The sequence below is a fragment of the Prionailurus viverrinus genome, unplaced genomic scaffold (genome assembly GCF_022837055.1).
Source record: "Prionailurus viverrinus isolate Anna unplaced genomic scaffold, UM_Priviv_1.0 scaffold_86, whole genome shotgun sequence".
Lineage (NCBI taxonomy): Eukaryota > Metazoa > Chordata > Mammalia > Carnivora > Felidae > Prionailurus > Prionailurus viverrinus.
The window spans coordinates 47,126-73,370 of NW_025927648.1; the positions used below are offsets into that span (position 1 = coordinate 47,126).

General features: G+C 57.9%; 2 protein-coding genes across 8 annotated transcripts; one reads left to right on the forward strand and one right to left on the reverse strand.

Moving 5' to 3' along the window:
* Nucleotides 1-179: 179 nt before the first annotated feature.
* Nucleotides 180-26,210, reverse strand: PTGDR2 (prostaglandin D2 receptor 2). 3 transcript variants are annotated; one of them, XM_047848552.1, is made up of 5 exons: nucleotides 26,159-26,210; nucleotides 24,551-24,872; nucleotides 4,896-5,004; nucleotides 4,096-4,326; nucleotides 180-2,816 (listed from the first exon to the last, which is right to left on the reverse strand). In XM_047848552.1, the coding sequence occupies exon 5, from the start codon at nucleotides 2,806-2,808 to the stop codon at nucleotides 1,615-1,617; it is 1,194 nt and encodes a 397-aa protein (XP_047704508.1). In that variant the 5' UTR covers nucleotides 2,809-2,816; nucleotides 4,096-4,326; nucleotides 4,896-5,004; nucleotides 24,551-24,872; nucleotides 26,159-26,210; the 3' UTR covers nucleotides 180-1,614. The 3 variants fall into 3 exon arrangements, with proteins under 3 accessions (XP_047704508.1, XP_047704510.1, XP_047704509.1); XM_047848554.1 differs by lacking the exon at nucleotides 4,096-4,326; XM_047848553.1 differs by lacking the exons at nucleotides 24,551-24,872; nucleotides 26,159-26,210 and having other exon boundaries at nucleotides 4,096-4,162; nucleotides 4,896-4,941.
* Nucleotides 2,700-20,131, forward strand: ZP1 (zona pellucida glycoprotein 1). 5 transcript variants are annotated; one of them, XM_047848545.1, is made up of 14 exons: nucleotides 5,247-5,267; nucleotides 5,917-6,032; nucleotides 9,058-12,290; nucleotides 13,554-13,675; nucleotides 13,898-14,210; nucleotides 14,376-14,519; nucleotides 15,359-15,546; nucleotides 15,626-15,723; nucleotides 16,990-17,117; nucleotides 17,200-17,389; nucleotides 17,483-17,627; nucleotides 18,707-18,788; nucleotides 18,887-19,006; nucleotides 19,229-20,131. In XM_047848545.1, exons 3-14 carry the CDS (start codon nucleotides 12,071-12,073, stop codon nucleotides 19,381-19,383), a joined length of 1,905 nt encoding a protein of 634 aa, XP_047704501.1. In that variant the 5' UTR covers nucleotides 5,247-5,267; nucleotides 5,917-6,032; nucleotides 9,058-12,070; the 3' UTR covers nucleotides 19,384-20,131. The 5 variants fall into 5 exon arrangements, with proteins under 5 accessions (XP_047704505.1, XP_047704503.1, XP_047704501.1 ...); XM_047848549.1 differs by lacking the exons at nucleotides 5,247-5,267; nucleotides 9,058-12,290 and adding an exon at nucleotides 2,700-2,843; XM_047848547.1 differs by lacking the exon at nucleotides 9,058-12,290 and having other exon boundaries at nucleotides 5,146-5,267.
* Nucleotides 26,211-26,245: the final 35 nt, after the last annotated feature.

The window sequence follows — 26,245 nt, forward strand, 5'->3', positions numbered from 1 at the left end:
CCATCCCAATGGCTGCTCTGGGTCCCTCTGCAGCCCACTGACCCTGTCGCCCAGCAGACTGAGCCCAGCTCCCCTTCCTTTTCCACACTGAAAGATTAAGGCGGGGAGGTTGCAGGGAGCCAGGTTCCCCCAGCTCCCTCTCGCCTGTACCGGACGCTGCAGAAGCCCCAGAGATTGGATTCACGCCACGCAGTCTGCATCAAAGATATTTATTGAAACACTGCTGTATACTGGCTCAATTCTAGGTATTGGGGAATATAAAGGCCCCTGCCCACAAGGAGCTTTCATTCTGACGGAGAAAATCTAATAAACAAGAAAACGGCATTGTGCGTCAGGCGGCGACAAGTGAGGGGAGGCTGGCAGGGCGCATGGCGAGGTGTTAAGAGGGGTGTCTGTTCAGCCAGCTGTGCATCTACTACTACCCGTTTGCTGAGCACTTACTGTGGGCAAGGCCCAGCACCGTGGCAAACGGTAAGCTGGCCAGCCCAGTCTCCAGGACCCCAGCCAGGAGTGGCACAGGCAGCACTGGACCGAGAGCCCAAGAGGGTTTCTCTGCTCTCCCACAGACGTTTCACCCACCAGTTACTGGCAGCAACTCTGTGCCTGGCCTCGGGGCAGACCTAAGCACAGCGATCTTTGTCCTCCAGTCCATGGTGGCAGAGGAAGCACGCGGCACAGTGGATGTGCTACAAGGGAGGGACGAGCTACCCCTTATATCTGCACATTGGAAGGCACGGCTGCCCAGTGGCTGCTAGTCGGGAGGTGGGTTGCAAAGATTTGGGGATTACCAGCATTGCCCACAGGGCATCCCATGGAATACCAGGCCTATACAGGTGTCAGATTCGCAAGGAAATGTCCCGTGCTGGGGTCTCCGAGGCTGCCGTACACGTTGAAATACTAAACAATGAGAAGACCTTCAGCAAAGATGCCCGTTGCATTTGGGTTAGCCCCGGTTGACCACGACAGCCCTCGCTTTTGCTACTTTATAAGAAAAGCCTTATAGAAAAGGCCTTGCTTTTCTACCTGGGGCAGGGGAACGTGTGATGGTTCATGGTCAGCGTGCAGACCCTGCACTTGGGGCACGTGGATGAACCTCCACGTGCCTCAGTCTGATCATGGAACGTACCGTCCAGATTGTGAGATAAAGCGTCTAGCTCAGTACACGGTGGCTGAGGGACTAAAATGAAGAGGTTAGACCAGGCCAGTGCTTCCCAAACCTTTCCCCTCTGTCTTCTACCCCAACCCATCACTGGTTTCATGTGAAAACACTCCCCTCCCTCCCCCTCCCACCATCTGACAAAGTTGAGCTTCAGGGGGAGTGTGTCCTGCGTGCCTCGGGAGTCCACTGCCCAGTGGGAGAAATCTTGTGGTTTTCACTGTGTGTTGTCCCTGCGCCGACTTCGTCTCCAGGGAGCTTGCTAGAAATGCAGAATCTGGGCATCCCGCCCCGCCTGCCGCCTGCCTAGGATTCTGAGAAAGACCGAGGAGGCCCAGGAGGCCGGGCGCTGCAAAATGCAGATCCCTGGGTCGCTGCCTGACGTCGCCCTCGGGACGCTCTCGCTCGGCATCGCCGCCCTCCTTTGCCTCCCGGGCCGGCGAGCCTCGGCCGCCCTCTTACCCCGAGGTGGTGCTCAGCGCCCGGTTCAGGGGGCCGCTCTCGTCCTGGGACCGGGCCCGGGCCCTCTGCGCGGACGCCAGGCGGCCGCCGCACAGCCAGGCGAGCAGGCGCGGGGGCCCGGCGGCCGGGCGGCCGGGGGCGGGGCGGGGGCCGGAGGCGCGGCGGCGGCGGCGGCTGCTCCCCAAGCCGCCCAGCTCGCTGTCGTCCAGCAGCACGCTCTCCAGCACGCTCCGCAGCGAGCGCCGCAGCTTGCGCAGCACGTCGGGGCACGTGAGCACGTAGAGCAGCGGGTTGACCACGCTGTTGATGAAGGCCAGGCTGGTGACGAAGGGCAGGCCGCGCCACACGAGCGGCCGCAGCGTCGCGTCGGCGTGCGCGCGCGCCTCCAGCAGGCTGAACACGTGGTAGGGCCCCCAGCAGAGCGCGAAGGCCGCCACCACGGCCGCCACCAGGCGCACGAAGCGGCTGGGCCGCCGGCGGCCGCGGTGGCGCAGCTGCACGCTCACGACCGCGTGGCTGGAGGCGATGATGGCCAGCGGCACGACGAAGGCCAGCAGGAACTTGCTGACGGCCAGGGCCGCCTGGCGCGAGTTGCACGTGGCGTCGCGGTCGGGCCCCGGGTTCAGGAGCAGCACGTTGTAGTAGCACATGATGCGGCCGTCCAGCCGCGGGATGGTGTCCCGGAACAAGAAGTAGGGCACCGTGTTGAGGACGGCCAGGGCCCAGAGCACCAGGCAGACCCTGTGGGCCGCGGCCACCGTGCGGTGGTTCTGCGCCCACACGGGCCGCACCACCTGCAGGCAGCGGTCCAGGCTGATGGCGCTGAGCAGGAAGCCGCTGGCGAACATGTTGAGGAAGAAGACGGAGGAGTGCAGCTTGCAGAAGGTGGTGCCCAGCTCCCACGAGTGGCCCACGGCCAGGAAGTAAGTGAAGAAGGGCAGGGAGGCGGTGGCCAGCAGGTCGGACAGCGCCAGGTGCAGCACCCAGGTGGTGACCACGGTCTGGCGCATGCGGCAGCCCACCACGAAGAGGATGAGTCCGTTCTCCGCCAGGCCCAGCAGCGAGGCCAGCCCGTGCAGCAGCACCGACACGTGGTCCATGTAGCGGATGCTGGAGTTGCTGTGGCTTTGGATGCGGCTCATCTGCTCCAGGATGGGGCAGAGCGGCTTCAGCGTGACGTTGGCAGACATGGCCGGCTCTGCGGTGGAGAGGAGGGGGTGCTGAGGTAGGCAGAGCGAGGGCAGCAGGGGACCCCCCCTCCCCAGGGGATAGGAACCTGACCCGTGAATGGTATAGATGAGGCCACCGGGCACCAGTGACATTGAGCCAAGGCAGTCAGGTGGGGGAATAACATCCCAGCTGCACGCCCTTGGGCGAGCCATTTAACCTTCCTGGGCCTGCTTTCTCCTCTGGGACATGGGCATCTGTCATAACAAGACCTAGCTCATAGGGCTGTTGGGAGTGTTCAATGAGCTAATATACATAAACGTTTAGAGCGGAGCCTGGCACACAGGAAGCACTGCGTCAGTATTGTGACTGTTGTTAGCAGGTCCCCTAAGGTCACACGCGAGGCCAGGCCATGCAGGACTCCCAATCCCGCGGGGCCACTGGGGCACAAACAAGGCCCCACCTGAAGGACGGGGGTGAGTCAGCCGGCCTGGGGGATGGGAGTGGAAGGAAGAGGCTGTGCCTTTAAGACATGTGCCCTCCGTGTCCACAGCACCCCCAGATCTTGCCTCTCTGCAGCTTCTCTGTGCAGCCCTTTGCTCCCACAACCGTGGTGTGTGGGGTATGTTGACTTTGACCGGTGGAGCCAGCCCCTCCTCTCATAGTTGGAGAGGAAATAAGATAAGAGGAGGGAGAGAGCTAGGCATGAGAACTACCAGACTGGGGCTCTGGAGGCCCAATGGGGCTGAAAGACTGCCATCTGCCCAAGGGCGCCGGGCCACCCTCCTGCCCCAGGAAACCCATTCCTTTACTGACTCACGCATTCATTCAGCAGGTAGTGATTGAGAAACTACTCAGGTGAGCGCTGGGGAAGCCAGCCTCTGGCAGATGTGCGGACACCCCAGATGTGCACACCCACAGCTTCATCAAAACCCCAAGACTTCCTGATGTGAGGCTGGTTGAGATCCACAAGGGCAGGGGGGCAGGGGGGTGGTGGGGGAGGCTGCCGGCAGGAGGCATAGGATGGCTGGCAGGGATTGGGAATTCAGATTGTCCTGGGGCCCCACTATGCGCCAGAGATTCCAGTAGGTCCTTTACATAAGCGCTCTCTTGCTCAGGACTCTAGAAAAAGGCACTAGACCTTCACTCCATCCCATTTTACAGGCGTGGAAGCCGCGGCTCAAGCCACCCAAATAACAGACAAGCGGGGAAGCAACAGTTTAACGCTCACTGTGTTCTCTTTCCTCTACCTCTGCCGTAACCAGGAAGAGAAGGAAGCGGGGGGGGGGGGGGTGGTCTTCAGTACTCACATTTCCAGGGGTAACACTGTTGGCCGGGATGAGAAAACCCACAGTCTTCTCCAGGTAGCATGGGCCTCTGGAAGGCGAGGCCCCAAGAGATCAGACTAGACTCTTCCAAGCAGATGAGCCCCAGGATCGCAGGCAGGTCGGGGCGGGGGGAGCAGTTGGGCCCGTGCTCCCCAAGAATGCTTAGGCTTCTCAAGCTTTACAGTTTGCAGAACAATTACGCTCGCGGTGACCCTGTGAGACCCCATTTTTCGGAAGAGAAAACTGAGGTCCAGAGAAGCATAGCAACTTGCCCACCATTCCTCAGCTGCAGTGGTATAGCTGGGACTCCACCCTGCAGCCAGATGAATGCCATCCCCTCTCTGCACTGGAACATTCCCTTCAGCGCAGCAGCCTCTTGCCAGGTCTCATGGGGATGCTCAGAGAGCACAGTCCTGCTACACCCTGGGGACCCATCGGGATCAGTCTTTCTGGCTGCATGGAGTCGGCCCCCAGCCTCCCGGGAGTCTTGTGGAGCCCAGCAGCCAGGGTCCTGCTTTGGGCGGGGGTTAGGGGCAGGGAATGCAAGCTTTTAGAGTCAGTTACCCTAAGACTGCCCCTGTCATCCTCCCACCCAGACTGCTGTGAGTCTGGAAAGAGAGGCTTTTGTGCTTACCCCTGTGCCCTCTGCTTCTCTGAGCAGTGTGTCCCCTCCAGTCTTCGGGAAACCCAGCCTTCTGCCATCCTGACTTAAAACTGTGCCTTCGTGGATCCAGAGAGGGCACTAAGGCTGCCGAGCCCCTGGGCTATTATTGCTTCCTTACCTGGGCACAGAAGGAGCACAGGATTCCAGCCCCAGAGACAGCTTCTGGTGGCAGCCAGACAAGTCACCGAGTCACCGAGTCACCAGCAGGCAGAGGCAGGGGAGTGGGGCTGAGGGAGGAAATAGCTATCAGCTCCGGAGTGTGTGTGTGCGTGTGCGTGCGTGCATGCATGTGTGCGTGTGCGTGTGTGTGTGTGTGTGTGTGTGTGTGTGTGTTTAGGGGTGGGGTCTGGGGAGGCGGGGACAGCGGAGGCTGACTTGTCACACTGGTATTCCAGTAACATTTATCTCCATCAATGGGAAAGGGACGTAACTGCCGGCAGCCCGTGCTCAACCCCCTCCCTTTACACAGGAGATTTGGCAGAAGCCCCAGGTCGGTACGCGTGCCCGTGGGGGAATGGGAGTGTGCATCGGGGGCTGCATTTTCGAGCGACCGCTGTGTGGGAGAGAGGCATGAGGAAGAGGACATCTTGGGCACATGTCCACCGTCCTGGCTGCCCTCTCCTCACCCCAGAATCCTCAGGAAGGCAGGGCGCGGCAGTGGGCAGAGCGGGGCCGGGCCAGCCCTGCAGCCGCAGCTGGGAGGTGAGCCACTTCCGCTTGCCAGGCCGGGTTTGGCCATCCGTGAGCAGAGCGACAGCGTCTACCTCGAAGGCTTGGCAGCAAGGTGCCTCCGTTCACAGAGCGCCCTGCACACGGGAGGTGCTCTTAGAACTCAGTCCTTGTCCCTTCCGGGGAGGAAATGGGTAGAGGCTATAGGGCGAGGGCAATACAGCTTTTATTTAAAGTGGGCTGTGAGCTGACAGAGCTTTATAAATTTGCATTTAATTGCTCCCCAGGTCCTTGCTGACCAAGCTTCCTGGGGTGAGGAACCGTTCCTTCAAACCCAGCGTCCCAGCACGTCAGAGGGTCTCAGTAAAACATGTTTAAAACCCCAGTGTCCTCCGTATCAGGGCAAGGCACCCCCTCCCACGGGATTGAATGTACAGGAATCTTCCACTTAGACACGGGCTTAATTTCAGGGCCTGGAGCTTCACGAACTTGCTGAGAGCCTGCGATCCTGAGTGAAGAATGTATAAAATACCAGGACCGTGTGATGGGGATAATATTTCTCGCTGCAGCCCAAGGTGGCAGATCGGTAAGAGCCTTGATTATCCAAAATATGAGCGCTGGGAGGCGTCCTTTCCTGTAGGTCACAGGGGGCTTGGTCTTGGAGGCAAGTGCCTACAGCCCTCCCAAGAAAGTAGGCAGGTGCCTCCACTCTGCTTCGGGGAAAGGAGCACCCACCCCACCCCTGCCCTGCTGACCCATGAACATCCTCTAAGGTCATGCAGTGGAGGGTGGTGGGTAAGCTCAGGGACTCTGGGGCCCAACCGCCTGTGTTTGGATCCGGCACTGCCACTCCCTGGCGTGTGACTTGGGCAAGTAACTTCACGGCAGTAGAATTTTTACAAAGGACTCCTGCCCAGTCCCTTCCCCAAAGTGCAGAAGTCGATGCACAAATTGCTTTGGGGGCTAAAAAAGAATCCCCCCCTTCATCCCCCTCCCTCCCCACTGGATCTCTGCCCTCCCTTGCCCCCTTGTGCAGTGAACATCTTGCACAATCTCTCAGGGCAGCCCCGCTAAGGGGCTTCGTACCTGAAATCTTCATTCCTCAGACCTTTCCCCCAACCCTTGTTTCCAAGTGGCTCAGCTCATCTCCCAACCCTCCTCCTTGAGGACAACTTAAAAGCTGCTAAAACAAACAAAAAAGTACTCCAGATGAACAGGGCCCTAAGGCATTTTCTAAAGAAGGAGGCAGTGACGTTTGTCCCCGTGGGGCCCCTCGGCTGCACTCCCACAGTGGAGACAGACCTCTGGGAACGTATTCCCAGAGCCCGTGTGCCACCCACAGTCTCTACGTGTACGATGCTGGGGTGTGACGAGCCTCCGGCTGGTTGCAGGAACCAACAGCCTGTGTCTGCCCCTCTGAAAGCAAGCCTCGGGAGCAGAGGGGGCCTGGGGCGGGGCCTTGCTGGCTGGAAGCAGAGGACAGGAGCCTACAGCGACCAAGTGTCAAGAGCACAGGCTGGGGGCCTCAGTCAGTTAAGCGTCCAACTTCAGCTCAGGTCATGATCTTGCGATTCATAAGTTCGAGCCCCGAGTCCAGCTCTGTGCTGACGGCTCAGAGCCTGGAACCTGCTTCAGATTCTCTCTCTGCCTCTCCCCCACTCTCTCTCTCTCTCTTTCTCTCTCTGTCTCTCTCAAAAATAAACATTAAAGAAAAAATTTAAAAAAAGAAAGAGTGCCAAGGGCCCTCACGGAGAGCAGGGTCCGGAGGAGGGTGACCCAGGCCTTTGGCAAGGGCCTGAAATAAATAGCAGAGACCAGTAATGTGCAGCTGAGTGTACATCTCCCAGAGGGCTTGTTGAACCCAGGACGCTGGGCCTTACCCCAGAGCGTCCGGTCCAGCAGGTTGCATTTCCATCAGGTGCCCCGAGAGATGCCGGGGCTGCTGGTTCAGGGGGACCACAGAGATCGCTGACCCACTGGAAAGGAGAATCAGGGTCCTTGGGGTCTGGTATTAGCCGAGGGCCTTCCGTGACCTCCCTCCCTCCTGCTTCAAGGATCAGAGGAAATAATGAGCCAACTGCTCAGCTCACGGTCCCCACGGGGCAGGGATGCACAAACCAGCTGCCATTTAGTTATTTTCAGTGCCGTGTGCTTTTATCTCAGTCTCTTCCTGACTCCAGACAGATTGCATTTGCCTTTCCCACTCACATATTGGCTGAGAACCTCATTCTGGAAGCAACTGAAGGCCACACCGTAAGCGGTGAACCACAAGATCTCTGTGAAAGAAAAGTCAAGCCCTGTGTTCCAGCGACCGTCAAAGTCGGTATTGTTATTACCTGCTGTGGCTGCGTTCCCCGTTTCCAGGGCTTTCGCCGCAGACCTATTTTTTGAGGGGTCACCACCCAACCCACTACTGATAGCACTAGCTAACATTTATGGGGTACCCGCTACGTGTCAGGCACCCCGCTCGGCACTTCACATGTATCGGTCAGGAGAGGCCCCGTCCTCCCGTGGCACCCTCCTTCTGTCCCTGGCTTTCATGAGCAGGAGAGACAGGACGGAGAACTCAGTGAGCCCGTCTGGCTCACGGCACCCCAGCGAGGTTGATCTTTATCTTTTTCTTTTTTTTTTTAAGTTTATTTCTTTATTTTGAGAGAGAGAGAGAGAAAGAGAGCACAAGCAGGGAAGGGGCAGAGAGAGAAGGAGAAAGAATCCCAAGCCGGCTCCAGGCTCTGAGTGGTCAGTGCAGAACCCAACGCGGGGCTCGATCTCACAAACCGTGAGACCATGACCTGAGCCGAAACCGAGAGTTGGATGCTTAGCCGGCTGGGCCACCCAGGTGCCCCTAGGTGGATCTTATTCTTAATTCCATTTTACAGATTAAGTAAGTGAAGCCCCGTTTTAAAAAATGAAATGTAAAACGGTAAGAAGAAAATAGAATGGTAAGAAGAGATGAGCAAACTGAGGTTTAGAAAGAGGCCAAGTGGGAAGCCGAAATCCCAAGTCTGGTCACTCTGATCTGACCCTCTTTCCTCCGCAGTAAGAACAGTGGTGGCTTTTATTGCCACTGTGTTCAAGTGATGCAGGCTTTGCTCTCAACGCTGCACGTGGGTCTTTTCATTTCACCTTCACGGCCAGCCTACGAGTTAGGTAGTTATTGGCGCCATTACACAGATGAGGAAATCAAGGCAACACGGTCTCCAATGGGTGAGCAGAGGAGCTGACATCCTTCCCAGGCTGATGAGCTGTGGTGCCCGTGAGCCTTTGCAAGAATTGGAATCCTAACCAAGGGTTCAGGGCTCCCCCTCTCCAGGACAGCTTGGCACAACTTTTCTCAAAGGCATCCTTCCGCCCTTGGCCGTGAGGAAGTTCCCTTGCTCTTTTCCTGCCTTTCCAGGGCCTCGGGAGACACATTGCCTTTGTGTGCAGGGACCTTTCTGTATATCAGATTCCATCCCTACCGTAATCATTCCCGTTTCTACTTTACTGGTGGGAGCAGGTCCCTTTGCCCCTGAGCAGTGAGCACAGGACAGAATCCAGGTTCTCCGCTCCTCTGGCGGGGGTTGGGGGGGGTGGGGTTTCTCCACCACCTGAACCCTGTTTCCTCGCAGGGAGACCGCTCTGTTATGGCAGGAAAGCAGATACACGTGGAAGGAATGATGGAGCCAGGAAACCACTGCACCCGTGGGTGACTGTTTGCTAAGGAGCAAGGTGGTCACATACCCAGTCTCAAGGTGTCTCCTATGTTCAAAGAGAAACAGTAACTTGACCGCAGAGGCACCTGGCAGACCGCATCCCACCCAAGTGTTTGGATTTATATCAGCAGCGATAGGACAAACCAGTATGATGAGCCTCCTGACAGAATGCCCTGAGGACACAATGTCACTTCTAGGCTATTCCTGCTCGTTATGGGCTGAATTGTTCCCCCCGCCCCCCATTCGTATATGGAAGCCCAACCCCCCAGCACCTTGGAATGTGGCTGTATTTGGAGACAGGGCCTTTAGGGGGTGATTAAGTTAAAATAAGCCTGTGAGGGTGGGCTCTAATCCAGTCTGACTGGTGTCCTTATAAGAGGAGGAAATCTGGACCCACAGAGAGCCAAGAGAAGACCACATGAGGACACGGCGAGGAGGCAGCCATCGGCAAGCCAAGGAGAGCGGCTGCAGGAGAAACCAGACCTGCCGACACCTTGGCCTTGGACTTCCAACCTCCAGAACTGTGAGAGAATAAATTTCTATTGTTGAAGCCACCTACGTGGCTATATTTTGTTACAGCAGACCCAGCAAACTAATACACCGCCAAAAATGCAGAGCCTGAATCTAAGCAGGAGGAAACGCCAGACAAAGCCGAGGGAGGGCCATTCTGTAAAGAAACTGGCCTGTACTCCTCAAAACATCAAGGGTATGAAGAACAAAGAATCACGGACTGTGCCAGGTTGGAAAAGCCTAAAGAAGCACCATCTTGGTCTTGTATTGGATCCCAGTCGAGGAAAAACAAACTTTGCCCTTTGCTATAAAAGTCACGATTAGGACAGTTGGGGAGCTGAGTAAGGTTTGTACGTGAGACACTGGTGTTATGCCAGTGTTGATCTGGTTTGGATCATTTTCCTTGTGTTTTAGGAAGTACCGTCTGCAGTGTTTGGGGGTAAAGGAGGACCATCTGCAACCAGCTCTCAGATGAGAAGGGAGAAAGTGTGGATGTGGGTGTCTGTGTACATAACAGAAAGAGCTAAGAGGAAGAGCTAAAACAAACGTGAAGAGACACAGCGTTGAAAAATAAAGTGCAACTGAGTACGTTTTAAACGTCCCCTTGGCTTTCTGCGACCATTCATTCATGAATCCGGCAACATCCAGTCTAACAGGAAGGCGCCCTGAGGAGCATTCCAAAAAGACTTTTCTAGGCAGAAGGGAGCGAGGGCTCGTGTTCACCGGAAGCGGGGCTTGAGCTCACCTGATGTGGGACTCGAACTCACAAACCATGAGATCATGCCCTATACCGAAGTCAGATGCTTAACTGACTGAGCCACCCAGGCACCCCCTTTTGTCTTGTTTTTAACAACAGCTAACATTCAAGGAATCTACGTGAAGGGTATAGGGAGATTCTTTTCAGTAAGTCTGAAATGCTTTCAAACTAACTTTAAAGCCTTCCCTTGTCCTTCAGGAAAAACCCACCTCACCAGCCCCGCCCCCTCCAGGGGCCCAGACCAGCCTGAAGTCCACGTTTGCAGCCCTATGCCTTCATCTCCCCCAATTCCCTCTGCCTCAACACAGTACCCCCACCACCACCCCCTGTGCCCCCCACACTTCTGACCACCCCTACCCCGGCCTGGCCCATCCCTTAACCCGCTCTGTACCCTGGGTGACCCACCGAGCTTCCCCCACGGAAACTCTCGTCACGGCAGACCTCGTCACCGCCAAGCGCTAAGTCGTGACCACAGAGAACTTGTCCCGCCCGTTCTTCGTCGCCGTCCGTCTTTCTGTCCGCACTGCGAGGTTGGATTATCATCCCCAATTCACAAGCCGGAAAAGGAAGCAGAGAAAAGTGACGTGGCCCGGCTAGAAAGAAGCAGGGGCTGGGTTGGAGCCTGACTCTTAAGGACCGAGCCACCACGCGCCAGCTGCCGTGGCCCACGCTCAGCGGCATTGGCTAAGGCTGGTGGGGCCGGGCCGAGGCGCTCCCCTGACATGAGGACGGCGGTAATGAGGCTTTGGGACAGCCTGGCACGTGGGGAGCCCTGCCACCTGTGAGCCAGTCTGCTTGTGGTTAATAGACTTTACTTCTCTGAACTGCCCAGGATTTAGCACAGAGGTCCCAGGTTCCCCGCACCCAGGGCCCCGTACAGTTACCATCTCACATTGGGGCAGTACGTTTATTGGTTGATGAACCACTGTCGATCCACTGTTACGAACCTAAGTCCATTTCCTTGGCCTCTACCTAACGTCCTTGTTCTGCGCCAGGATCCCGTCCAGGAGGCCCCGTTATATTTATTGTCCGCCCTTGTTATTTTTCATTAGTAACAGCCACGGTCCCATTGATGTCCTGACCCTCAGGACAGCCCCGTGAGGGGCCACTAGTCTGTTTACCAACCTGTCTGCCCGCCATCCATCTGCACACTCTTAGGGCAGGGGCAGTGTCTCGGCCTCTGGGGCCTGCACAGCCATCCGAGGGCCCGGTTAGTAAATTAACCCAGCCTGCTGCCCGCCCCCACGGCCCCCGCAGCTCTCGGTGGCCTGGAGGTCCCAGTGCAGACAGGAGGCCCTGGAGAGCCAGACTGGGCAGGGAAGGGATGATGAGGGACTTGGAACCACCCCCTCCGCCTGCCTGCAGCCTCAACCGTACCAGAAGATTCCCTCCTCCCCACCTCCCAGCCAGGATCACTCTGCGGAGCCAGCATCAACCCCCAGCTGGAAGGCAGGAAGTCAGGGTGAGGGGCAATTTTCAGAGCACCTTCAGGGCCCAGGCCTGGGAGGGTGCCTTCTTTGACCTTCAGGGAGGGAATTTCACCAGAGCCCCTGGGGGCCAGGCTCCTCCAGGTGGGCCCCCTTTGCCCCTAGAAGTTTCCAGTCACCACCTCCCCCATATAAGGCCTGGGCGTCACCGGGCCATGAGTGGGTGGGGATCGTTATGGTGGCCGTGGTGTATTTGATGACAAGAGCCTCGGCCATGGTCTGGGATGGCTGTGTGGCATTGCTGCTGCTGCTGGTGGCCGCTCTGGGGCTGGGGCAGCGGCCGCACCCTGAGCCTGGTCTCCGGGGCCTGCGGCACAGCTCTGACTGTGGGATCAAGGGCATGCAGCTGCTGGTGTTCCCCCGGCCGGGCCAGACCATCCGCTTCAAGGTCGTAGGTGAGTGTGGCCGAACGCGGGTCCCCACCTCCCGTGCAGCAGGACGAGGAGAGGCCCCTCGGCCCCCCACTCTGTCACCACACTGGGGAGGGGGAGGAGGAGGGAGGAAGGTGAGTTGCCAGCCTCAGTTTCCCTGGTCACCCAGGGCCTCTTTTCCCACGGCGAGTGTTCACGACCATCTTGCTGAGAGGCAGGTGTTGGTTTCACTAGGGCCCAGGCTCTGCGTCGGTGACCACGGTCAGCTGATGCCCAGGCTGCTGGCCCACAGGCCCCTCTGAGGGGCAGGGCCCCAGTGGTTGTGGCCTGGTACGGAGAAAACGGGAGTGGGTTTGGAGGGGGGATTTGAATCTGCAGCTTCTCAACTTTGTGTTCTTGAACAAGTGACCTGACCTCTCTGAACCCCTGTTTCCTTAACTGTAAGACGGGAACGGTGACCCCAGCCTCGCCATGTGCCCTGAACAGGAGTTCAGGGGTCATACCCGCCCCCGAGGGGTGCCCTGGTGCTCTGGGCGGGCAAGGTGGGTGGACACCCAGCAGGTGTTCCCCCCCATGACTGCAACGGCCAGTGAACCTGGCAGACGGTTCACAAGATCCCAGTTCCAAATCCTTCTGCCCCTCATTGTGTGCAGCTGAGAAGACTCACACTGAGCGCCTCGGCCACAGAACGGGGATCCCTGACTTTACAAGAACAGGTCTAAAATCCCCAGCCCAGGGGCACCCGGGTGGCTCAGTCGGTAAAGCGACTGACTTCGGCTCAGGTCATGATCTCACGGTTCGTGGGTTCAAGCCCGGCATCGGGCTCTGTGCTGACAGCTCAGAGCCTGGAGCCTGCTTCCGATTCTGCCTCTCTCTCTCTCTCTCTCTCTCTCTCTGTGCCCCCACTCACATTCTATTTCTCTCAAGAATAAAGAAACATTAAAAAAAAACTTTTTTAAATAAATACCCAGCCTGCTGCCTGGGACTGTACTAACCTTTTCTCTTCCGAGTTTTCATTCCTGCTTGCCGTCCAGTACTGTTAATGGGGAACCACAGCGGGAAGGATCCTAAGACCAGCTGAAGCTATTCCCTTACAGATGGGCAAACTGAGACCAGAGGGGAGGGGTCTGGCCAAGAACACACCGGCAGCGAGTCGCCAAGCTAAGGCTGAAGCTGGGGTCTCCCGCTCCCGAGTGGGGTTTTCTCAGTGGTCACCAGCAGCCCCTGGCTTCACCCTTCAGCACCGCTGGCCCTCCCAAACTTCCATCCCTGTCTCCCCTGCCTCAGATGAATTTGGGAACCAATTCGAGGTCCACAACTGCTCTGTCTGCTACCACTGGGTCACCGTCAGGCCCCTGGGACCCGCTGTCTTCTCTGCTGACTACAGAGGTTGCCACGTGCTGGAGAAGGTAGGGATCGCTGCTGAGCTCGGGGCAGGCCCCACGGCTGGGAGCCAGCTTGACCTCACACAAGCCCGAGAGGGAGCTCGGGATCGCTGTGCTGGTCATGCCCGCCTGTGGGCTGGTGACCGGGGCTGGCCCACAAATCCAGCTCCCTGCCTGACGCCCTCCTCTGCCTGGGAGGCCCGGTGGCCTCACCTAGCTGCTCTCTGGTCACCTTCTCACCTGCAGGATGGGCGCTTCCACCTGAGGGTGTTCGTAGAAGCTGTGCTGCGCGACGGTCGAGTTGACGCGGCAGGAGAGGTCACCCTGATCTGTCCTAAACCTGGCCACACCTGGACTCCGGAGTCCCACCTGGCCTCACGCACAGGCTTCTCCCTGCCTACCCCTCATACCCGGCCCCTCCGCCCCACCCAGGAGCACAGCTTCACCCGTCCCACCCCTGCCCTGCTGCCCCTTAGACCTGGAGCCACCCGTCCCACCCTGACTCTGCCCCAGTGGGACATCTTAGAACACTGGGGGGTTGACGAGCCCCTTCACCCAGGTACGTAGGACTTCTCCATACGCGTACTGTGTCTGGGCCTTCTGGAGCAGCGAACTGCCTGATCGCCCTTGACTGGGCCCAGGAAGCCAGCTGCCTCTTTCCCTTGGAAGTCTCCTGCCCAGTGTGGCCCTTTCTTGTGTCCTCACCGCTCTGTCCCCTCCCCAGGGGCACCTCTGACCTGGGAGCAGTGCCAGGTGCCCTCTGGGCACATCCCCTGTGTGGTGAGAAGAGGTTCGAAGGAAGCCTGTCAGAAGGCTGGCTGCTGCTATGACAATAGCAGAGCGGTTCCCTGTTACTATGGCAACACAGGTAGGCCTTTCTACACCTGAAACCGGAAGCCATGAGGACGGGAGGGCTTCCTCCCCTGCCCCTCCCCCAACACTGCAACTGCTTCACACCTAGTCCCTAGGAGAGCCCGAGCCCCCGAATGGAGAATGGGCCACAGACGGTACCTTTAGATGAGGGGACCACAGGTCCCAGCTTGCCTGATAACCGTTGTCCCAAGGAACTAGTAGCAGTTCTAGCTTTTTTTTTTTTTTTTTTTTTTTGTAACATTTATTTATTTTTGAGAGACAGCACAAGCAGGGGAGGGGCAGAGCGAGAGGGAGACAGAATCCGAAGCAGGCTCCACGCTCCGAGCTGTCAGCACAGAGCCCGACACGGGGCTTAAACCCACGAACCATGAGATCACGACCTGAGCCGAAGTCAGACACTTAACCGACTGAGCCACCCAGGCGCCCCCCTAATAGATCTGTCTTTGCACGTACCCCTACCTTTTAGATCTAGAACATTCCAGTTTACTTTTTTAAGTTTATTTAAGTAATCGCCACAACCCAATGTGGGCCTTGAACTCCTGACTCTTAGAGTCCCATGTTCGTCCAGCTGAGCCAGACACCCCTAGGGCATCCCAGTTTAGATGACAAACTCAACAGTGCCCCTACTTTCGTAGTTTATTTCCATGCACGAGAAAATCTGGGTCTGTAAAGGGTTTGCTCAAGCTAACACAGGCACAGAGAGTAAGAGAAGCCAGGTCTCCCGACTCCCAGGGCGACACCTAAGTACCGTCTCCCAGTCCACCCCCCCACGTCTGCCGCACAGACACTAACTCTGAGGTCCTGGTCGGCCTCTTTGATCTGCCTTCGTCCTAGCAACTGTCCAGTGCTTCAGAAATGGCCATTTCGTCCTGGTGGTGTCCCAAGAAACAGCCTTGGCACATGGGATCACGCTGGCCAACATCCACGTGGCCTATGCCCCCACCAGCTGCTCCCCGACTCAGGACACGGGGTCCTTCGTGGTCTTCCAATTCCCTCTGACCCACTGTGGGACCACCGTCCAGGTAGGAGTGGGGCCATGGCCTGGTGCCCAGGACCGCCCCCCTGGGAGGGCCTCACCCAGCTGTCCTTCCTCTCCCACAGGTGGTGGGCAACCAGCTCCTCTATGAGAACCAGCTGGTGTCAGACATCGACGTCCGAATGGGGCCACAGGGCTCCATCACACGGGATGGCGCCTTCCGGTGAGGGCAGCCTTTCTTGCACAGGCTGGGCTGTGGGCTTGGGTGGGAGGGGAGCACGGGTGAGCTTAGGACGGGCTGCGGAGCCACCTGGGCTCCTGTCCATGCGGTTCCCTGCTGTGTGATCTCCGGAGAGCCCCTGGGCTCATCCCAGCCTCCCCCACCAGCCCCAGGGTCCTCAGCAGCACTTGCCTTTTTTCCTCCAAGAACTAAGCTCAGAAGCTAAGCTGCAGGCATCCTCATCGAGGCCCCTAGAAAAAGTGGAGGCCATGAGTGTGGCTGTTGCTACCTCCCCATTTCCGAGGTCACAAAGCCACAGATGAGACAGAAGATACCTGGGGGGGGGGGGGGGAACTCTTGGAGGGTGTGCTGGGGTGGAGGGAGGAGCAGAGGGTTACCTCTTGTTGAAATGGGCCCCTGCGACCTGCAGGCTCTGGTGGCAGAATGAGCCCGGGAGGCCAGGGTGGGCACCCCGAGGGAGCTGGGCTTGTCACACCTGCCCTTGAACTTATGGGGCCAATACATCTGTGCATAAAATCCTGTGCTTGGCACAGAGCGGAAGCCCAGGTGTCTTTCTCTCTACCCCACCAGCCCTGAGGGCCAGGGAAGGGTGCTGGTGTGAGGGTCCAAGTGTCTTTTGCTTTAAAATTCTAAGTGCCTCTACAGGCCAGGGGGTAGTTGGGGGTGGGGATAGATCGGCTGTGCTGTAGACCCTTGGGTTCACAAGTGGTGGGAGCTAGTCGGAACCCAGCAGGGCTCCAGGGATTCCCAGAGGAAGGGGGCCGTGAGGGGGAACAGCTGTAGCCGGTGGGAATAGGCAGGTGGTCAGACAGGGTCTGCAGCTCGAGCGCGGGCCTCGATCTCAGAAGTAAAGGGAGAGCGCCTAGGAGCTGGAGGTGAAGGTGGGTGGGGTAGGGTGGGGTCCACTTCCCTAGCAGAACACCAGGGGGCCGGACGTGGGCTCCCCACTGGGAGCGTGTGGTGTCACGTAGGCCAGAGAGAGACCCCAGTCCCCAGGGCCCACCATCTACCACTGCAAGCACAGTGGTGACACTGGGGCGCTGTGACCAGCTTGTGCTGTCCTGGGCAGGTGAGTGGGGCAGGGGGCAGAGGGCCCCCTAGCGGCTTGCTCGGTGGGGTCCGGCCACTCTGCTGGGCCGCGCGCCCTGGTTGTTGCATCCACGTAGCTGGCGGGTGGTTTACTAAGTGAGCAGGCCATGCTGACTCTGGATCTTCTCTCCACCCCGTGCTGTTGCACTTGGACTTCAGGCTTCACGTGCGCTGTACCGTCAACGCCAGTGACTTCCTGCCGCTCCGGGCATCTATCTTCCCACCCCCCTGGCCGGCCCCCGTGATCCAGTCCGGCCCCCTGCGGTTCCAGCTGCGGATCGCCACGGGTACAGTCCCCGGAGCCCTCCTCTTCCTGCCCCGCGTCCCCACGCACAGCCCTCCAAGGCTCACGAGTCCCTCGCCCTGCAGATGAGACTTTCCGCTCCTTCTACGAGGAGGGGGACTACCCCATCGTGAGGCTGCTCCGTGAGCCTGTGTCCGTGGAGGTCCGGCTCCTGGACAGGACAGACCCCGGTCTGGTCCTGCTGCTGCACCGGTGCTGGGCCACTCCCAGTGCCAGCCCCTTCCAGCAGCCTCAGTGGCCCATCCTGTCAGAGGGGTGAGTGGCAGTGGGGGCTGGGGCTGCCCTGGGGGCTCCCTCCATCCCCCTCCCTGGTCCCTCTGCAGCTTCCTTGGCCTCTTTCCTTCTCAGGTGTCCTTTCGACGGTGACAGCTACAGGACCCGAATGGTAGCCTCAGACGGGGCAGGGCTGTCCTTCCCATCACACCACCAGCGCTTCACCGTCACCACCTTCGCCCTCCTGGACCCTGGCTCCCAGAGGGCCCTCAGGGGACAGGTGAGAAGTGCCTTGGAATTCCTGCTCCCCGAATGTTCCATGGGATAAGCTGGTCCCCGAAGTCCTCTAGCACCCTGCAAGCTATGGGTCCCCGGAGGTCCCCAGACGGGGCTTCGTGGAGGGTGGTGAGCCAGGTCCTGGCCACCTCCAGACCACTCAAGAGGGAGGAAGGGAAACCCAGAGTATGGATGCCACCAACCCTAAATCTGCACCCTGTTCACGGTGTTCTAGAGTGACTTTGCTTCTGACTCTAGAAAGCGTGCGTTTCAATTCTGCTTGGAATGTTTATAATCTCTCAACTTCTCTGGGAGGTAAATGGGTCCACTTAGGGCATATTTAGGTTTTCTGCAGAATGCACAAGTGACCCCGTAGGCCCTAGGCTTCCATGGAACTTGTTCTACTGAAAGATGCTCTCACAAGACTACATACAGCCAACTCTGGATCTCGAAGCAGCCGCACGTTATTAGCCCAGGTGCAGACAGATGTCGCCGGTTAGCACTGTGAGGGTGGCTTCATTCTCCTCTTTACCTCCTGCCTCTCGGGAGCCAAGAGCCTCTCGCCTGCTGGATGAAGGCGCATCTGCTGGCTGGGCCTCCGGGGGCTGGCTCAGTTCCGCTCCGCTCCTCCGGCTTCTTCTCCTCCTCCTGGGAGCTGCCCCTGGCTTTGTTTCTGGAAGCGGCGATAGCCCGTCCCCCGGCTGCCTGGCGGAGCCCCACCTCCTCGGAGGCCAGCACTGCCGGGGGACTCTGCAGTCGGGGCCACACTGGAGAAGCTGAGGGCTGGGGCCAACTCCCGGGCCGAGCTGCCTGCCCGCAAGGAACCCGGCTGCAGACTTGGGCCACCGGGAAGGAGGGGAGGCACAGGTTCCAAATTAGGAAACAACGGTTCTGGCGCTGACCCTCAGCAGGCGAGGCCGTGGTTTTGGTCTTGGTCTACACAGCCAGACCTCAGCCCGCCTGGCGGCCGGACAGCTGGCAGCAGTGTGGACTCCGCCTAGGTCCTGGATTCTGGGTGCTTCCTAGGTCTGCCCGTGGCTCCAAGCCGGCCCCGTGCTCTTGACTGTATTCTCTTCCCACCAGGTTTACTTCTTCTGCCACTCCTCTGCCTGCTCCCCCTCGGGGCTGGAGACATGCTCGACCACATGCAGCTCTAGGCCCGCTAGTGAGTCCGGGGCGGGGCAGAGGGGTCTTCCGTCCGCAGGCCTGTTCCTGGCTTCTGGGCCAGAGACCGGCCAACGATGCCACCCCTCCCCCGCCCAGGACAGCGACGATCCTACACTCCACACGGCGAGGCCACCAGGCCGCAGAACCTCGTGAGCTCTCCAGGGCCAGTGGACTTTGAGGATTCCTCCGGGCAGGAGCCTCCGCTGGGGCCCACAGGTACCGGCAGGCGTCTTGCTGCCGGGGGACGCTCGGCCACAGTGCAGGCGGGAAAGGGTGTGACAGCACTGGGGGCAGGGAACTGAGCAAAGACAGTCCACCTGACCTGGGGGGAGGGCAGGCTCAGCTCTGCCGGGCGTCCTCACAAAGGTCTGGTGGGTGGAGACGGTCGGAGGCACCTCGCTCAGCCCTGCAAGCCTTCAAACCCCTTCTCTCCCGCAGGCTCCCCCAGGAACGCTAACCAGAGGCCTCTCCTCTGGGTGGTCCTTCTGCTGGTGGCTGTGGCCCTGGTCCTTGGGGTTGGGGTTTTCGTGGGCCTGAGCCAAGCCAAGCCCAGAAGCTCCAGGAGGGCGACAGAGGGCGACTGGGCTCAATAAAGCACCGTGTCCAGCCTGCCCAGCGGGTGTGGAAAGCTATTCGTGGCGACTAGAAAGATTTGGTCTCAGAAGCGTGTTCCTTCGTGTCAGGTCTGTCGTGTCAGAACCGTGACCTCTTCGACAAATACTTAATACGGGCCGCACCCTGGGCAGAGTCCGGCGTCTCCCAAGGCTGATTCGGGAGACTTTGCCTTTCAGCAAGGAGAGACGGCATTCCAGAGAGAACCAGATAAGCGAGGGTAGAGGAGGGTACAATCACAGCAGAGTCCGAGCCCCAGTAGGTAGGAATGGGGAGCCCCGAGGGTGAAATGGCCCGTGAAGGCCTGACCCCGTCGCCCAGACGTGGGAGTTCTGACTTTCTCACAGCATGCTGCTCAGCTCCCCGTGGGGAAGGGGCACCCAGAGCTCCTGGGGCCTTGAAGGAACTCTTCAGTCTTGCTCTGAGCCTCAGCTTCCCGCTAAAGGATGCTGGGGCCCACCAGCCTCCCTCTCCCCTCCTTCAGCACACGCCCCCCGCCAGACTAGTCCACTCCCGGGCTGATACAGCAGCCTCTTGGCCCTGATGCTGGCTGCCACAGCGAGCCTGCCCCCCCCCCCCCCAGCTCAGTACCAGCGCTGGTTGTGTGGCTGACTTTCATGTGCCCCTGTAGGACCTAGGCCTTCATCTCTGACTTGGCCACAAAGAACTTTCCAGACTGACCGGTAGATCTAGGCTGGGAAGGCGTAGCAGTTGGGAGGGATTGGGGGGTGGGGTAGGGATCAGCCTCTGGTGACAGGAGAGAATAATCTGATAGGTGGGTCCAAACTTGACTTTCGATCTTTTTTCTAAAGGCCTTGGTGGGGCATGAGCTGTGACAGGGAACCACACAAGTGAGGCCGAGGGCCTTGACACTAGGCAGGGGCTCCTCCTTTCTGGCCCACTCCACCTTCTCGGTCTGGGGATACTGGTCAAATAGAGGGGCTCCAAAATCAAGCTGCTTTGTTACAACCCCAGTTCTGTCTCTTACTAGCTGTAATACTGAGTTACTGAACTTTTGGGAGCCTGTTTCCGCCTCTGGAAAATGGGGGTGATCCCCATCCCCACAGGGGTGTTAGGTAAATTAACAGAAGAATCCCTCAAGGAGCACATGACAACATTTACTGAACGCCATAAACTACTAGAATTGTTCTTCTCTGCCCCAAGCTTCACGCTTTGCTTAAACTCTGAAGACCAGTTTATAGCCCAGAGGAGGAGGGGCTGGGGAAAAGGCTCGCTGGGGGTGGCAGCATGGATCTTCGGACCCGAGTGTTCTAGACACTTGCCGTGGGAGTTAGCCAAGGAACTTCCCTTGTCTGGGGCTGCCTTCCCGCTGTGACCAGGGATGGCCAGTGCTGTCCGACCTCCTGGCCTGTACTCGGGGCCAGGGTGAAATTATGAGGATTCGTAGCTTTGGTGTTGGGTGAAGGAGCCAGACTGACTTGGTCTGAAGGGGTCAAGGTTCTGGTTCTTCCATCCAGGACCGACTCTTCTTTCTTACCACGGCCTTCATCATCCAGGCTCACATAGGCATTTCAAATGACACAGAAGGGTGGTTCTATGAATTGCATCGATGCTGTGCTTAACCACGATTCTGTAGATCCCACATGGAATCACATTATGTAACTTTAAGGGTGTCGTGTGTGTTTTCTTACCACAAAGGTAGACCTCTTGAATTATTCCCTATTTTAATAGCTGCCGCCTCTTCCATATCGCCGTTAAACTGATACATTTGATCTCCTTTGGGTAGAATTCAAATCTATGAATGCGAACCCTTGTTATCTAAGCATGTGATTCTTTGTATACAGTTCTCTCAGAAGTTCTCAGAACTGCTGGATCAAAAGCTGTGCGCCTTCTGTCAGGCTCTGGGGGAACACACGGGGTGCCAGTAGCCTGCCCCCCCACCCGCACCCCACTCCCCCTTGCTACCCCAGATCAGTATCGTTCTAAAGCTTTGCCACCCGCGCTGCCTAAGGCAGATAGCGTTGCTGGCCTAAAATGTAACTCTTTGGGGGCGCCCGGGTGGCTCAGTCGGTTAAGAGTCCCACTCTCGATTTCAGCTCAGGTCATGATCTCCTGGGCATGAGATCGAGTCCATACTAGGTGTGGAGCCTGCTTGAGATTCTCTTCCTCTTCTGCCCCTTCTCTCTGATACATATTAAATTTTTTTAATAAAATGTACCTCTTTGATTAGAGGACAAGCATCTTTATAGCCTTGGGGTCTTATGAACTTTCTCTTTGTGTCTCTGCCCTCCTGAACTTCTCTCCCTGTCTGCAGAGAGCTTCCCCAAGTCAGGGGGCAGGCAGGGTCTCCATCTTCTTTCCCACCAAGTCTGCCCCTGCTCCCTTCCTCGGTGCAGTTCTTCTGTCTTGCTGTTCGAGAGGATTATGCAGCTGTCGTTTTTCCCTCCTATTTGTATCTTCGAATGTGGCCAGAACCTCATTACCCTATGTAATCACGAAAGGATCCATTTGCTCTCTGGATGTCCCAACGTGGCGCTTGAGGTGTTTCTCACCCACTGTCAAGTGTATGCAGGTGTGGGGATTTTGACAACTTTGGCAATCGGTACTTGTCCGCGGAGTTTGTCAACACTCCTGTGTCCAAGGGCTCCGTTGACAGGAGCGGACGTACGTGAGCAGTGAGGGTCGCTGCGGCACGAGGTTCCCTTGCTTTCCCCAGAGAGGGGCAATCTCGGCTTTGGCTTTCGCAGATCTCAAAACCCCGTCCAAATTCTGCCCAACGTAGAACTTCTTTCCTCCCCTAAACCACCTCTGAGCCGGAGCAGGAACTCGAGCCTTGACAACAGTTGGGTCAGACCTGATGGGGTTGATAACAAACCACTTGTGCTGACCTGTGGCAGGAAGCAGAGCGGCTCAGGGGCCTCTCAGGTTCTCTCTTCCTGCCCTTTTAGGGAGGGGGTAAGGGCTAGGGCTGGAGCTGGGTGATGATCCCCGGGCTCCCTCATGCTTCCACGTTGGCAGAGAGCAAAGCCACGTGCTCTACCTTAAAGGGGGACGACACCTCTCAGCCTGTCGCCTCGACTTCAGCAACCTCTGACTCCCTGAAGAGTGGCCGCGTGCCCAGGCATTTCTGTAAGAGCTTTTCCTAGAAAAGTGCCACTTCTGTCCCAGCAGCAGGAAGACTAGATGCCCGATCAACCTTCGGAAGGAAACCACTAAACTGTCAGATGATATGCACATCTGTTAAAAACCTGTTTACATCATCGCAAACAGGAGACGGGGGAAAACATGCACATAGGCCAAAAATAAAAGCAAAAACTCTGAGAAGTAAAACCAACTTCTATTCTGGGGTTTCTGCAGAACCCTGGAGACCTTGATGTTCTGTTTTAGCAAGTCCAGGGGAGCAGAGGTCAAGCCCAGAGCCTGCCAAATGTGGGACATCTCGAGCTGGGCCTCCTATGGAAGCTGGGACTGGAGAGGGCTTCATCCTCAATGCAAGACTGAAGGAGAAATGAACCCCTTGCACAGACGGGGGCAGCAAGGGGCCTTGCCTATTTTCAACTCCGTGCTGGATAGACACAAACAACAAAAAGCACTCCCCCGAGAGTGACAATTCCGTCTTCTCTAGGGTGTGCAGGCCAAGTTCTTAGACGAGGGTAGGGGTCTAGGGAATGCTCAAAGTTTCAGTTGAAAAAAAGCTCAATGGCTAAATTTAATTTGAAGTGATCCCCGGGCTTCAGGCAAGAGCAAATAAATGCAAATCCTGTCGGGGGGTGGGGGGCCCGCAGAATGTGGTTTCAGCCAGTCTCAAAGAATTCTCATAATAACTTCCAAACTCATGAGATACTATAGAGTGAAAAGATAAGGCACACACTGGGAAGATAGTTAACACCTTGACAAAATGATCAAACACAGAATGTGTGTGTGTGTGTGTGTGTGTGTGTGTGGGCCTGGACGTGGATGAAAAGAGGCTCCACCCCATCAGTAATCACGGATGTGAAAATTAAACTTCAAGGTACTATCACACACCCACGAGACTAGCAAAATTTAAAAATCAGAAAACACGAAGGGGTGGTGAAGGGTATGAAGGCTCGAACACTCCTCCACATGGTTAATGAGAGTGCAGACTGATAATGCTGTGTGGCTAAAGGGCTCGTGGTTACCTATGGTGCCATCTATACCCGTCCCCTCCTAGGTTCACTAATAGCCTAGGAAAGACCCTTGCGACAGAATGTTCACAGAAACATTGTTTGTGATAGGCAAATTGGAAACAACACGTGTCAGGCGTCAACAGGAGGCCGCAGCAACGCACTGTGGGTGTGAACCTATGACCGAGTCCCACAGTGAACGAGAGGGTTTATCTGTTCGGGTTTATCACTCGCAGGCTGGCCTCCCTGAAAAGGGAACTGTCCTCTTACAAGGCTCCGTAGTCCGGCCACTGCCAAGTGCCTAAGGCGCCGATCAATTACAAAGCTTGGACCCCAGCCCCCTGACGAGGCGCTTTTCTGAGGATGAAGGTGGCACTCATCAGGTAACTCCCGCCACGCAGGCTGGCCACCACGGCCAGCTGCAAGAACAGTGTGGACCCTAGATCCGCGACTGTATCGGGGCAGGGTCGGTGCAGCCCCCCAGACGGTGAGCTTGCAGGTTAGGGCTGGAACAGGTTAGGGTTCTGCTGCGTCATGGCTCCTATGTCCCCTCCCCTGGTGACCGTGGCAGAACTGAGCCTCGTGACCATGCAGCTGAAATGCACCACAGCCCCACGTGGGCACCTCCCGCGCACAGGGCACTGCCCCGCAAGGGGCAGCTGGGTGCTGGATACAAGGGTGTCTAGCTAGTATTCTTTAAACTGAAAAGGTATGTTTGAGGCCCTTTTGAGCCAATGTTTCACCATAAGCAATTTCAAAAATGTCAAAGGTCTGTTCCCATGGCTGCAAACCTCCCGGTGAGATCTTCGACTTCAGGCTGCTGGTTGAGACTCCAGTCTGCTGGGCATTTCTCCAGGATTCTCATCGCCCGGCTGTCCACACCGTCTGCTCTCCCCTCCCGGCTCCTCCGTGGGCCTGCTCCCCCGCCCCTCCTCACTTCAGCCAGGCGGTGGGCAGCCGAGTCCTCTCCTTCACCGGCCACCCCCACTCTGCTCCTCTGCTCTGTGTCCCAAACCTGCCTGTCACCTCTCCTCAGACCTACCTGACTTGTGGAACGGCCACGACCCCTCCTCCATGTCTGCGCCTCTCAGAACTCGTCTCGTGGCCGTGGTCATCCGCATGCTGCCACCTCCCCGACTGGCCTATGTCCCGGTCACTCTGTGTCTCCAGAGCCTTAATCTTTGTGACACAGCCGTCAAGCGTCAGGGGCCACCGCGACCCCGAGAGAGTCACTGGATGCCAGCGCAGACAGAAGCAGGGAAAACAGCAGCCAACAACGTGTGCTCTCCACATGCGTTCGCGCCATTAACCCTCGGCCACCCTCTGAAGCGGGCACCCGTTGGCCAGGTTTTCAGATGCGGAAACTGAGACACGGACATGGACACAGGCACAGAAACCTGATGAGCCAGGATCCGAACCGGGTTGGACCCCAGAGCCCACACTTAACCACGACTCTGCACTCCTAGAAAACCGGAGCGGGCTGTCAGCTCCCGGTGCCTGTCTTCACAGATGACAGGGTAGTCAGCTCGGTCTCTGCAGCCGGATGGCTTCAAGTCCCAGCTCCATGACTCGCTGGGCGGCCTGAGGCCCAGGCACCCCGAGAGCTTGTTTCCGTCTGTACAACGCGGGTAACAGCACCTGCCCGGCACAGTTGTCCTCTGGTGCCGAGCTGCCCCGGTGCCGCTGTTGCCGGAGAGACTAACGTAACCACAGTGCCCCCAGGTGGCCGCCCTGGCCAGCGCCCCAAGGCCAAGCAACCTCCAAGGGCGGAGGAACATGGGGTGTGGACACACTTGGTCCCCAGGCACGAGCCCAGGCGTGGCTTGCCGAGGGGCCAAAGTTCATGCTGGCTGCAGTGAGCGCCGATTACACCACAGACCATTTCCCTTCAGACACCTGGACTAACGACTCCTCGATCCTGAACACAAAACTCAGGAGCCTGACAACACGAGTCCAGAAGAGGTGAGCCCTCTTAGAATCCACCAGAACCCAACCCCCCCCCGGCTGAGAACTATTGCCAGAAGGTTCACCTACAAGGCGGCTGAGCCCACAATGGAGAGAGAACGGCGGAGGGTGGGGGGTGGGGGGGCAACTCTCCATCCCATTTTGGCCGAAATAACCAAGTCTGCCATCCCCTTGCTTCTGTGTCCTAGGAGAGTCAGAGCCTGGGCTCTGGACTGAGCCCCCCGAGTTGAGTCCGCCTGTCACTGAGCAGCAACGTGACGTACAGGAAAGGGGGCGTGCCAGCGGTGAGCACACGGCCCCACCCTTGGAACGAAAATCTAGTTGAGAAAGACAAACGCACGGACACCCGCGAGATCACAGAGCCGTGCTAGAGCCGGGCACCGTGGCCCGGTGAGGTCGCTCCCCTGCGGGGCTTCCTGGAGCGAGCCCATCTCTGGGGAGGGACCCCGGAGAAGAGCACGCAGGGCGGGAGGGCGGAGGTAGCTGGCGGAGGAGTAACGGGGGCAGTACCAGCAGTGGCGTGGGAGTCGCAGTGCCGGGCAAGCGGTCAGGCAGTGGGGACAGCGCCCCCACTTGGGAATACAAGCGTTACGGGGACCCTTGAACAATGCAGCGGTTAGGGTACCAGCCCCCGGGGAGTTGAACATCCGTGTGTAAGTCTGACTTCCGGGGTTTAACTACTCACAGCCTATCGAGCGGAAGCCTCACGGTAACACCGAAGCTGACGCAGACGCGTCTTCATCATAGCTTATCGCAAATGCACACGTCCACG

Coding starts and splice junctions, on each gene's coding strand:
- PTGDR2 (XM_047848554.1), bottom strand. CDS start 2,808: ATGTCTGCCAACGTCACGCTGAAGCCGCTCTGCCCCATCCTGGAGCAG.
- ZP1 (XM_047848545.1), top strand. CDS start 12,071: ATGGTGGCCGTGGTGTATTTGATGACAAGAGCCTCGGCCATGGTCTGG. Junction 14,211..14,375: donor TGACGAGCCCCTTCACCCAG/GTACGTAGGACT, acceptor TCCCCTCCCCAG/GGGCACCTCTGACCTGGGAG. Junction 19,007..19,228: donor GCCTCCGCTGGGGCCCACAG/GTACCGGCAGGC, acceptor TCTCTCCCGCAG/GCTCCCCCAGGAACGCTAAC.